The sequence below is a fragment of the Phaenicophaeus curvirostris genome, chromosome 2, assembly GCF_032191515.1.
Source record: "Phaenicophaeus curvirostris isolate KB17595 chromosome 2, BPBGC_Pcur_1.0, whole genome shotgun sequence".
Lineage (NCBI taxonomy): Eukaryota > Metazoa > Chordata > Aves > Cuculiformes > Cuculidae > Phaenicophaeus > Phaenicophaeus curvirostris.
The window spans coordinates 3,709,894-3,722,047 of record NC_091393.1 but is presented as its reverse complement, the minus strand read 5'-3'; the positions used below and the strand labels follow the sequence as shown (position 1 = coordinate 3,722,047).

The following is a 12,154-nucleotide window of genomic DNA, read 5'->3' as shown; positions in this document are numbered from 1 at the left end:
TTTTATCTTTGTATTAAAGACTTGTATCATGGGATATATGTTTTCTGGGACAAAAGAACTAGCATTAATAATAGATATGCAGGAAAAACAAAGATAAAAGAGTTCGCGTTCTAAAGCTCAGGTCTTGAAAAGATGCTTACATTGTCTCAATGCTGACACAAGTTTTAATATATACTGAAATTTAGTATCTGCGTAGTTGTTTCAAGATCTACTCTCAAATGATTCTTTTTCTGTTTTACATGTATTTTCTTTTCAAATCAATGTAAATAAAACAAATGCAAAGCACAAATAATGCAAGTAAAATGATTTTACCTCTCTTTCATCCATCTTCAGCCATTGTTTGGGATCATCCTCAGTGGCTAGGAAAGCTATCAGATCTAAGGCAGTAAGCCTTGTCTGACGTCTGGATGACACAAAAATAAGAACAGGCTTGGCTGGAGAATGACTCCGAATTGCTGTTGAAGAAAGCAGAACATGAGAATTAGCTAATTAATGACAAAAAATAGTTTTTCATTGAGATACCCAGACAGCTGATATACCTCTCTGCAGATGATAAACAGGCATGTATCATCTCTGTCTTGCCAGATAGATACAACTGAAGTGATCATTTCTGAATTAAAGATCACATAACTATGCTTATCTGAGTCTGAGTAAATTCGTCTTGCTACTTCAGTGACTATTGTGAGCTAATTAAGAGAAGCAATTAGGGAAAAACTCCCCAGCAAAACACCACAAAACCCGGACAAGCTTTTTAGACTTCAAAGCTTGTAATTTTCTTCACCTTGGCCTAATAAGTATGTTATGTTTTGCCTACCCTATTAGGATATCTATCAGGTTAAACGCCACCGAGGTCCAAAATTTGCTTTCTGCCTAAAGGAGCTCAAACTACATAAACTCATATCTGCCTGCAAAGGATCACTTCAATCTACGAAAACCAGAACAGGTAAAATGGGTAGGAAGTTACTTTCCAACAGCTTCTGGGAAAGCGGGTATTATGGTACAAATCATTTTGTTACTGCTGTTTACTAATCAGTCTTCTATATTTAAACCAACCCTGTTTTAGAACTTTTAAGAAAAAGGCATTTTCTTACTCAGCCCATAGTAGAAAAATTTCATGTTGCAGCAAAATTTTTATCGCCTCAGGAATAAGTATCGCCATAGAAATGCTAAAATAACCATGACTACATCATGCCAAACAAATGGAGAAAAAAGCCCCCAATAAATCATACGTCTACAGATTTTCTAACATCAACAGGCACTAGAAGTATAAACAGGTGTACATAAAATTTCAAATACTCCCTCTAAATCTCTTATAAACCCATTTGTGTTGTCTCATGTAATTCTCATTCTAGCAATTAAATTTATGCATTGTTAATTTCTGAACACTATTTAATACTATCCACCATCACATATTGTTCTCCAGTTTATGAATACTACCCAGCATGTGCTCCTGCATACACACACACTACAGAGTTGAAGAATTATTGAAATGGGATAATTCACGTGTATTTATACCTTAGAACTTATATGCCAATATATCTATATATTTTAAAAGCTCAGCATCTAATGGATTTTTGTTGCTTCAGGAACAGGTGTGGTAGACCAACCCGAGACAGATTTATTGTTCATTAGTGTTTTTGTACAATGCTCTTGTGGAGGTGTAAATAATCTGAACTGTCAAGATTGGTCTCTAGTCCACAATCAATACTTTGCTTCTGTCATAAGGCTAATTAAGGCAGCTAAAAAGTCACCTCACAAATGTCACCTCACAATCAACAGCAGTTCACATTACAAAATTTATTTTGGAGGTTATTTTTAATTGATATAATAAATATTCCTTATGCAACCAAACCAAAACATGTTCAAATAATATATGAGAGTTTTTCTTAAATCTATCCTGCTTGCCAGCTTTGTTAAGAATAAAAAATTGAAAACAGAAGCATATCTGGATGCACTACAAATTTTGAATTTTATGGTTATTGCTTTGAAACTAGAATTATAGGAGGCTAGCCTGAGTTGCAACTTCTGTTCACAATTTTTTTAATGCTTACATATAGTGGTTGATATGAAAATATCTCAGCAGATTGATAATATGAATGGTTTTATTACTTTCTAAATTTCAAATATTTTTACACAAAAATGTTTCTTTATGGTGTCAAAAACTAAAAGAAAACACATTTTATTTCCCCTTCATTAGCACTGATTTTATTCTTCTGTCCTAAATACATTACATTCCACTGTTATATGTTGCATTCGCAGCACACTTTATGTTTCAGACAAATAGCTTTGGGCCATTAGCAGAGCAGATTCCCTCTATACATGCCAAGAGTACATACAGCAACACATGTTGTAAATGTGCTGCAAATGAACTGTGTAAAGCACTCAAAGTCCGTATTTCTTTTACAGAAAGAAGGAAAAGGTCTGGGAGCTTGTTGCTTACCCTGAAATGCAGGTTTGTTCATGCTAGCCATGCGAGGACAGTAATGCTGGCCAGGGAAGCCCTGGATGTGCACCTCCAGAGGAACTGGGCGCACTGATGGTCGGAAGTTGAACAGACCCATCTACAAGAAAACATTTTTTTCAAGTTTAACCGTGAACTATCTTATGAATTTCTGTTTTGCTTTTCTGCAGCACAAATATGTACCCACCTTCTGAAACATTTCTCATACCTGATTAATATTTAGCCAGTCAGCAAGGTCTCTGGCATTTGCTAAAGCAGTGGACAAACCAACTACTCTTACAGGCTTCTCTGTGTGAGATGAGATGAAGTTTGTTCGAGACACAATGACTTCCAATACTGGTCCTCTCTCATCCCCTAGTTAATGAAAATTCCATCAAAAGAGAGAGAAAAAGAAAAGATCGAGATATCAAAAAGTATATTCATGTCATAAGTACCAGCAGACTTCTTCAAATTCAGCAGTGATTCTGATTAAAAACAACAAAACATGCTCACCTAGCAGATGGATCTCATCTATGATAAGAATGGAAACTTTCTGAACATAACTTCTGTTCTGCCAGCTTCTGCTGACACCATCCCACTTCTCTGGGGTAGTAACAATCAAGTCAGCTTGGGCAATAGCTCTCATATCAGGAGTCACATCTCCTGTTAACTCTACAACCCTGTAATCAAGACAGACAGTGGCTTGGCTTAACAAAGCTTTAGAACATCTTGCTGTTCAAATATTAACTCCTAAACATTAACTCTTAAAAGAGAGAAGAAATAAAATTAAACAAAGTAATTTTGCTCCTGGGCAAATACTTCTAAGAGGATTTTCAAAATTGTTTTAAATAAATAAACCTGTCTCTATTTTCCTAACAAATACCATTTAAACACTAAATAACATTCCTTAGCAAAAGAAGAGGTAGAATATGAGTCCCAAACCATATATGGTTAATTTTAAAAAATGGAGATAATATAAGAATATTAGTATGTTATAATATGAACCATAATATCCTGTCATAGGCAGGATGAAAGCTTTCTAGAAAACTACCAAGTAACTGGCTGCTGTTATGCACAGATTTCTGGTTTGAATAATGAGGGTAGATTGTAGTGTATCTGCATTTGTTGGTGAAGTTCCATTAATGTTGGAGTAGAAATTATCCCAAGGTCATCTTTTTGGGAAGATTAGCAGAGTTTTTCCAATTGTTTGACTTATTATCCATTCAAGTTCTACAAACAACATTCGAGATGATCCCTCATTTTAGCCTGGATATAATGGATTTTTGACCTTCCTACGACACATTCTACATCCAGTTGAATATCTAATAAAAATTCATCAAAGTAATGTGTATATTCTGTTCAAAATTTCAGTCATGAGCAATAGTGTAAATTTCAAAGAGGAAATATTACCTGAAAATATTTTAAAATTGAGACAAATAATTTATTCTCACAGGTCATTAAAATAGCAAAAAAAAGGTGCTAATTAATAAGTCACTCCTACCATAATAGCAGGAATCTCACTGGTAATTTCACTGGATGTTACACAGGGTAGCATCCCTTTCTGTGGAAACCTATGGTGTGCTTTTAGCTTTAACTTACAGAAAAAGATACATATTCATATATAGGAAAGGAAAAGGACCTAAATCATACAACTCATGGATATAATTTTTAACTCAAGAAAGTATAATTTTGGAAAGTATCAACATAACTGATATACTTTACATGTCATAAAGTAATGGCTGAACTCCAACACCTGATAAGATCAGTAAGAAACTAATGTTACTAAGAATAAAACTATATCTAATTTATAAATGAAGGACAATATATGAATATTAGTATACAATTCATGCAACTCCTATGACTTCGTTATAGCTGAGACTTCTAAATTAAGTTTATTTTGGATTGCTATGTCAATTTAGCCTGGAGAAGAGGAGGCTGAGGGGAGACCTCATTGCTCTCTACAACTACCTGAAAGGAGGTTGTAGAGAGGAGGGTGCTGGCCTCTTCTCCCAGGTGACAGGGGACAGGACAAGAGGGAATGGCCTCAAGCTCCGCCAGGGGAGGTTTAGGCTGGACATTAGGAAAAAATTCTTCACAGAAAGGGTCATTGGGCACTGGAACAGGCTGCCCAGGGAGGTGGTTGAGTCACCTTCCCTGGAGGTGTTTAAGGCACGGGTGGACAAGGTGCCAAGGGGCATGGTTTAGTGTTTGTTAGGAATGGTTGGACTCGATGATCCGGTGGGTCTCTTCCAACCTGGTGATTCTATGATTCTATGAATTTCCAAGGATACTGCAGAGAGACATCAGAGCTTTGTTATTTGTTATACTGACAAGAAATGAGAATGACAATAGGTGGGTATCAAAGTGTATCCTTTTTTAAATTTTGATTTTGCCATCACTACAATGAATATTGATAGCATTTTTTATTTTTTAAGTACTAGAAATTGGAAGGTTAATGTACAATCAAAACCTATTTTGAACTACTCAGAAGTATTCTTTCATACTTGATGAGCTGTTCTTTTGCTTCTCATTTCTCTGATTAGGTAAGGAAAACATACTTTTTACCAAGTTTTTCTTCAATCCTAACTTTCCAGTCCTCAATTCTTTCACGAACGAGTGCTTTTAAGGGTGCAATATATACTGCCTGCAATAGAAAAGTCACAACACCAGAAATTAAACAAGAAATCTTTATTAAAGTGTACCTACAAGGAAAAAAACACTTTTGAGATTTGAATATACTCGTTATCTATAAAGTGATTAAGGCATGAATTCCTTAAGTGACCTACAACAGGATTATATTTAAAGCAGACTTAACACTTGAAAGTGCTGCTTTGCTTCCTGAGCCATTAACAAGCAAATAAATTAAGAAAGAAAAAGAATAATTCCTTGAAATTGAAGTATTTCTTGCACCATTTAATATCAGACCCCACTAAATAATGCTTTTTTTTTTTGTCAGGGCTGTAAAAATCTGCAAGCTAACATTCTAGAACAGAAATAATTAGAATTTCCAAGATCTAAGAATCTTACCTGTTTTCAAGTTCTGTCATTAAATTATTAAAACATTACTAATTATATTAAAAGATTGATTGGCATTTTACCACAATGTTTTCTGTAAAGAAGCCTGCTGTGCAGGGGAGAATACTTTGAAGGTAATAATAATATTTATTTACAGATTTATGGTTAAATATTCTGAAGCTTTTGAACATGGAAAAACTGCTACATGAAGAATTCTCAAGCATTCTTTAAAGTGTATAGACAGGCTTTCAGCTTTATTAAAATCTAAAAGAGATATTCCTTTGAGAACTGGCTATTTTGTAAGTCTAACAGATAAGCCGAAAATGCACGTGTGTCTCGTTTACCTCACTTAGACTAACAAATTACATGAAGATATTGAAATTCCAAAGATGAATAAAGGACTTATATATATGATTTCTGTTAACGTGAAGGTTTTTTTTGGTTAAATCCCACAGATACAAATATCTTTTCCAAAGACTTCAAAACTAAAATGTGGTTAACTAAGAGAAGATGGCTAAATCAAGATACATATATATATTAACTTTGAAAAGAAAGCTCCAAAAGGTGAGTTAGGCAGCGTGGAACAGAAAATTGGCTTGTAGTAATTAATTGTAATTTATTTGTTTAAAAACAAGAGAGACTGGGCTAGTTGTATTCACATGCAGGGGAACGAATAGCTATAAAACAGCACTTCTGTCAGGAGACGAAGATTAAAGCAGGAAATGCAGGGAAGTACAGAAAAGGAAATCCAGCATGTCTGTATGTCATGTCTTTACATTTAGCTCCAGTTGTACACTGATAATTATATAAATCGAAATAAAAGCCTAATGTACCGAAAGCAATATCATTTTGTATCCAGACAGGTATAAATTGGAGAAAGCAAAGTTCAGTTTGCCATAGTCTTTCATGTTGCTGAAAACATGCCTACACAAAATTATTCTAGAAAACTTATTTTACAAACCTTTGATGTGGGATACTTGTTAAAAACTCTGAAGATGGCTAATTCAGCTGCAACAGTTTTTCCAGAACCTGTAGGTGCTCCAAGAAGAACATTACAGTCTGTGTGGTAAAGTGTATGAAATATCTGTGTCTGGATAGGGTTGAAGTGTGTGAATTTGTACAGAACTTCATATTCCCGATGTCCCAAGGCTGTGATAGGCAAAGGCTGAAGATCTAAAAGCTCTAAAAACACAAAACAATCTTAAGTGCATGACAAGAGATGTCGTAACATAACACAGTTTTTTATAAAGACATTAACCAACACTTGAGTGGAACCCAAATTACACTGGAAATTGTTTTTCTTAATATCTCATATGACATAGAGTCCACATTTGGGTCACTGTTAACTTTGATGAGGAATAATAAAAAGTTGATTTTATAGCTCTGAATTATTTCTGGAAGTACTGTCATTAGTATTCTGATAGCTGTGAACCAGCCATTTGCATATATTAATCTTTTTTCTAAAATTGTTACCTTTTTACCCAGTTGTATTAAGTTCTAAACTCACAGTATTAGATTATATGCATGTCAAGCTTCTTATGACAACAGAACATGGAGTAGAGGACAGTATAGTCTGTACATTTCAGATTCAAGAAAAAAGATCTATTTAAGAAGGAAGGATTCTTTGGAGTTCCTAAGTTGATGGAGTAGTACAAATCAGATGAATAAAACTAAATTTTGCATCTAATGCTTTAAACTTGTAATTAAAGCCATAATAAATAAACAAACAACTTTTCAATGTAAGAGTCTCAATATATTTTGAGGGCATCTGTTATCCAAACAATTAGAGATTCTGGAATTTGGAAGATGATATATATAACCAGATTGGATTTGGAATCCTACCAAATTAAGGAGCCTGCAGTCATTCTGCGATGCAGATGCTTGCTTTGAAGTTTGGTTTGTATGTGTGGTTTTTTTTCCTTTGTGGCTGGAGGTCTCATTGCTGTTTCAGGGTGCTTCACATTAAGGTATGACATGGGAGTCATAAAATCTACTGAGGCAATGATGCCTAATATTCTTCACATGCTTCTCACTGATACCTTATGGCTGTTTTAACATTCCCACTGAAACTGCGATATCTTGGGCTCTGTTGAGGAGAAAGAAGGTTTTTTGCCTAGCAGGGCCTCTACGTACTTCATTGTTGAGTGGGAACCAGATGGGAATTGAAATCAATTACCATAAATCCTAGAGGCTCCATAACTGGTGATGTGTAAATATCTTTCTGTTTCTTCTGAATAGTAGTCAGTGATCAGTCAATTAGATAAAAAGGTTACACATGCTTTTCCAGACAGCGTAGGTACAGTATAACAATAGCTAAACACTTCACAAACACATGTGAATTTATGCATGCCAAAGGACAACACCGTACCAGAACTAAGTATTTCTGAAGGCACCCACTTCACAGACTGCTAGATGAGCCAAACGTAATTACAGTGGAAAGGTTTTACAGTGACATCAGGCACAATGAATGTATAAAGCAATTTATGTATCCAGAAAAAAAGGAGCAAAACACAAACATATGCTTCTCTGCCAAGTGTTAAAAAAGGAGGGGGAGGGGAAGGCCATGACTTGATCAGCAGTGCTGAGTTGAAATGTGATCTTTGGAACAGTAATGGTGCTTGCTGTGATGAATTTATTTTAGAAAAAGTAGTAAAATGTTTCGTATTTCAAAATTTTCAAAATTTTAACTGTGTTTATTTCTTCTTTGCTGAAAGAAATGTAATGCTTCTAAGCAGTAAGATAAGACACGTTGTAATACAGAGATTTGCTTAGTTTTATAGGACAGTTTCAATTTTTCTATGGTTTATAGAGAACCTGGAGTAATTCAAAGGCTGGTAATATGTTGAGATGGAATGAGCTGCTTTTTGTTCAGGAAGTTAAAATATTAGAGTGCATTAAATTTAGTGAAAAAATGGTCTCAATAATACAAATATATCACAAAGTGAAAATCCATTTACTTTTCTATTATGAAGAAGAAGTTAAGAGATTTATTGTATTATTATAAGGAAAATCATTATAAGTAAGATGAATTAAAACAAAATGATAAAATTTGAAGTTACCTGTGTGGGGTGGATGTCTCTCTGGAAGAATCAAATGTTGAAAATTTATGATACATACAGCCTCTGCTCCTAACCATCTATCGGACACAGCTCGAATGTAATATTGAGAAGGAAGAGGTTCAAAAATTGGGATTGTGAACACCAGCAGTTGAGGTTCTTTAGTAATGACCTAATGCAAATGTGTAGAAAATAATTACTGCACAGACAAATCAGTAACTTGAAAAATCATAGTTTGCCTGACTTCCATAAACATTACCAACACAAACCCATGCAACTCCATGTGCAAAATGTTCACATTTTCGTAAAAATATTTCACAACTGGGAATGGATTTTGTTTCCATGGACTTCAAAAGATAAAAATAAGGCTAGCTCTTCATCGTTTTCTCTAACAGGAAAAAAATACAGCTTTTCTCTTTTTCACCTGGAAATAATTGTCCCACCAAACAAGGAGGGGGGAAAAAGGGACATAAGAAATTAGAAAACATCGTTGTGGAAGTCTAAGCTTATGACGTACACCTGAAAGTCATGCTACAGCTTTGAAAACCTGCTTAGGTCAAAATACTGTTTGACCTCACAAATGCACATCTTACTAACTTTATTTTCGTCACACTATGAGATTCTGAATGAAATGCATTACCTGCTTTTTTTGAATGATGAAGTACTCTGAATGATAAATGTGATCATTACTAGGGTCTTCTACCCAAATCCACCAGGGCTCTCCAACAGTGCCGTGTACCTTTAATAGTAGAAAAGATAACTTTGTTATAGTTGTAATCAGGTTCTAGAGGTTTGCTGGCTATATTTGATATATTTCTAAATGATGTAAGCTTACAAAGGAATACAGAAACACTGAGATTGAAAGTAAGAGTAACATCATATTTCTAATAAGATCAGTCTGCCTAAAGACTATGTTTGAAGAACAGTTTGCTTAAGGTACATATAAAATAAATGGACACGATACAAATGCAACTAAAACTAATGCACCAGCTGTTTATAAATAGACCAGACTTCCAGAGTTTCCTTTAGGCTCCTAAAGAAAAGACTCCTCTTCCTTTTTCCTCCTGGTACCTCTGTCTTCGTACTCTGTATAGAGGATTGTCTTTTGCTATCCACTGCTCATTTTTCCATCAAATATAGTCTCTTAGGAAAAACTGGACACTGAATTGTGACGTTCCTCACTCTACCTCTCTATCTTCCCCTCCCATCTAGAAAGATACAGTAGAAAGCTGTAGATATAGTCACTGCTACAGGTGAAGTGAGAACATAAATAGAACTGGCCCTTGATGATTCCTGTGCCATCTGGCAACACTTTATTCCATCATAGATTTTTGTTTGCTTTGTTGTGTACCTTATTTTGCAATGCCAGCCACAAATCAGAGCTAGGTGGGATGCTCAGTTAACTTTTAAAAATTTTTTTAATCAGAATAAATGACTTCTGCCAACGTGCAAGCATTTTATTTCGATATCTACTAAATAAGAAAAATGCATAGTAAAGGAGTATGGAAGACATACATAGATTTCTTAAATTTCTGACAAAGATTGTGAGAAGATATAAAACCAGTATGAAGATGAAAAAAAAGCTGAAGTTATTCCTAAACTTTAGCTAACAGGAAAAAACACAAAGCATGTAGTTGCTTCTAATGGCAATTTTAATGCTATGTAAGTCTGGTATTTTCAGCACATTAATTTCAGCATAATTCAGTACTGCATATGTGTTGGAAAACAGTCTGTACTGGCTTTTGAAGACAGAAGTATGTACTACGCACAGGATTAAGGTGCTTTTGTTTCTTTTTTAACATGATCACACAATAGATAAGTAGATGGACAGTAAAGACTGTAATTCATTTTCACTACATTTGAATTTCACTAGTGGCATCACTGGGAACTGAAGCAGTGAAACTGAAAGGACACAGGTCACCACAGGTGACATTTCGAAAAATGACAGTGAGACCATTACTTCGTCAGGGTTTAGGAGAATTTAAGAGAAGAAAGAAGAATTAAGGAAGGCGATACAGTTCAAAGCTTAGAAATTCTACTATCATCTGCAACAGCCTCTCAGTTTTGGAGAGTCCTGTAACAAAACTGTGTGGGGAAAGAAGGGCAACATGGGAACAGGTAATGGAACATGCTCTCCAGTAATGATTCTTGAGAACTCTGGGGAGCTCTTAAGAACTGACACAACCATTGCCCTAAAACTGCATGTCTGATATGTGACTTGGCTAATTAATACTAGTTGCATTACTCTGTATTTCTTCTGGACTCCTCCTGGCTACAGTAAGGGTTACTTGCTTCTAACAATATAATAAGAATTTTCCATGGGGATATGGCACACACACTTTTAACGAACTTAAGGGCTCCCAGCAGTGAAAACTGCAGCCATATTGTATCTCACGGCTACCAAAACATATCTTCTTTATCTTGTAGAGGCAAGTGCAAAATTTGTGATGAGATCATTCTAGAATTAAGTATCCAGATAAAGGATGAGTCTTAAGACCATGAAATGTTAGCTAAGTTAGATATTTCAGTTAGGTATGGTATTGAAATTTTTAATACCCTGGGGTCTTTTTTTTTGACTATTCTCATTCTTTGGATGGATCTTTTTTTTTTGTAGATAGTTTTTGTATCAATTACAGCTCCAACTATACATTTCTATAGTCTTCTTCTGAATAGCTTGCTAAAACACTGTCTGACAATGGAGAAGCAGTTTTGGAGTGTTGATGGTTGAATTTAAAAGACAGTTATTCATTTCTAGAGACTATTAAAATTTAACAGCTCATTCAGGTACTGGTAAAGAAGTTTCACTTGATGAAAAAAACCCAAGAAAATCAACAGCTACCCTACAAAAATAAAAAAAGAAGAAAAATGTTTTCCAAGTTTTGAGGAGTACAAATACACAAATTTACACAAAAAAGCTCCATAAGCTGAGTTGATAAAATGATTGTGTTTCCAAAACAATCATTAAGAAAACTGTGCCTAAAGGTCAGAGCAGAAAATAGATTTTTGCAAGTTTTGCTATAACTTTGGAAGTTTAGAATCAAAATAAGAGAGTATAATTCTGTGCAGTCCCCTTTTCCGATTGCAAAAATACAGAAGAACCTAGGGTTGTAGAAAAATCTAAAAGTGAATTGAGAAATTACTTTGTATTAAGATACAGTTTAACATGGAGAACAGTCTTTTTTTTTTTTTTCTTTAACAGATTACAGGTAATATGGATGAAAGACTGAATAATAAAAACTTATTTCAGTCCTAAAAAGTAATGCTTGTTTGCCTCCTGAAGTATTGAACACAAATAAGGCACTAAAAAATATTTCATGTTATAATTCATGTTAGGAATCCATTGAAGTCTTTCTGTAACAAATCCAGGTACCAAACAAAATCTAACTTTCTGTATTTTGAACATTAATCTCCCATTCATGAGAGAACTTGATGAAACTTCCAAAAGAAAAGAAAAAGCTTTTACGCTGGGAAAATAAATCCTAAAATAATATAAATGTTTGTGAAATAAAACTCTAATTTACTTGTGATTAAGGTATATTTGTAATCTAAGAGATTTTAAATTTAGTTTAAAATAAAAGAATAGATACTTAAAATCCGCCTTTCAGAGTAATTTATCTTAGGCATAAATCTCCTAAGCGTAAAA

At 34.4% G+C, this 12,154-nt stretch overlaps 1 protein-coding gene across 1 annotated transcript in view; it reads right to left on the bottom strand.

Annotated features, from left to right (window-relative positions):
* ASCC3 (activating signal cointegrator 1 complex subunit 3) overlaps positions 1–12,154 on the bottom strand; it is a 277,171-nt gene that overhangs the window by 67,700 nt on the left and 197,317 nt on the right. The window contains exons 23-30 of the mRNA XM_069851132.1: positions 9,152–9,250; positions 8,515–8,683; positions 6,417–6,637; positions 4,999–5,084; positions 2,954–3,120; positions 2,670–2,815; positions 2,441–2,561; positions 313–455 (exon numbers count right to left, since the gene is read on the bottom strand). Coding sequence (XP_069707233.1) covers positions 313–455; positions 2,441–2,561; positions 2,670–2,815; positions 2,954–3,120; positions 4,999–5,084; positions 6,417–6,637; positions 8,515–8,683; positions 9,152–9,250 — 1,152 coding nt within the window. The remainder of the gene's footprint in view (positions 1–312; positions 456–2,440; positions 2,562–2,669; positions 2,816–2,953; positions 3,121–4,998; positions 5,085–6,416; positions 6,638–8,514; positions 8,684–9,151; positions 9,251–12,154) is intronic.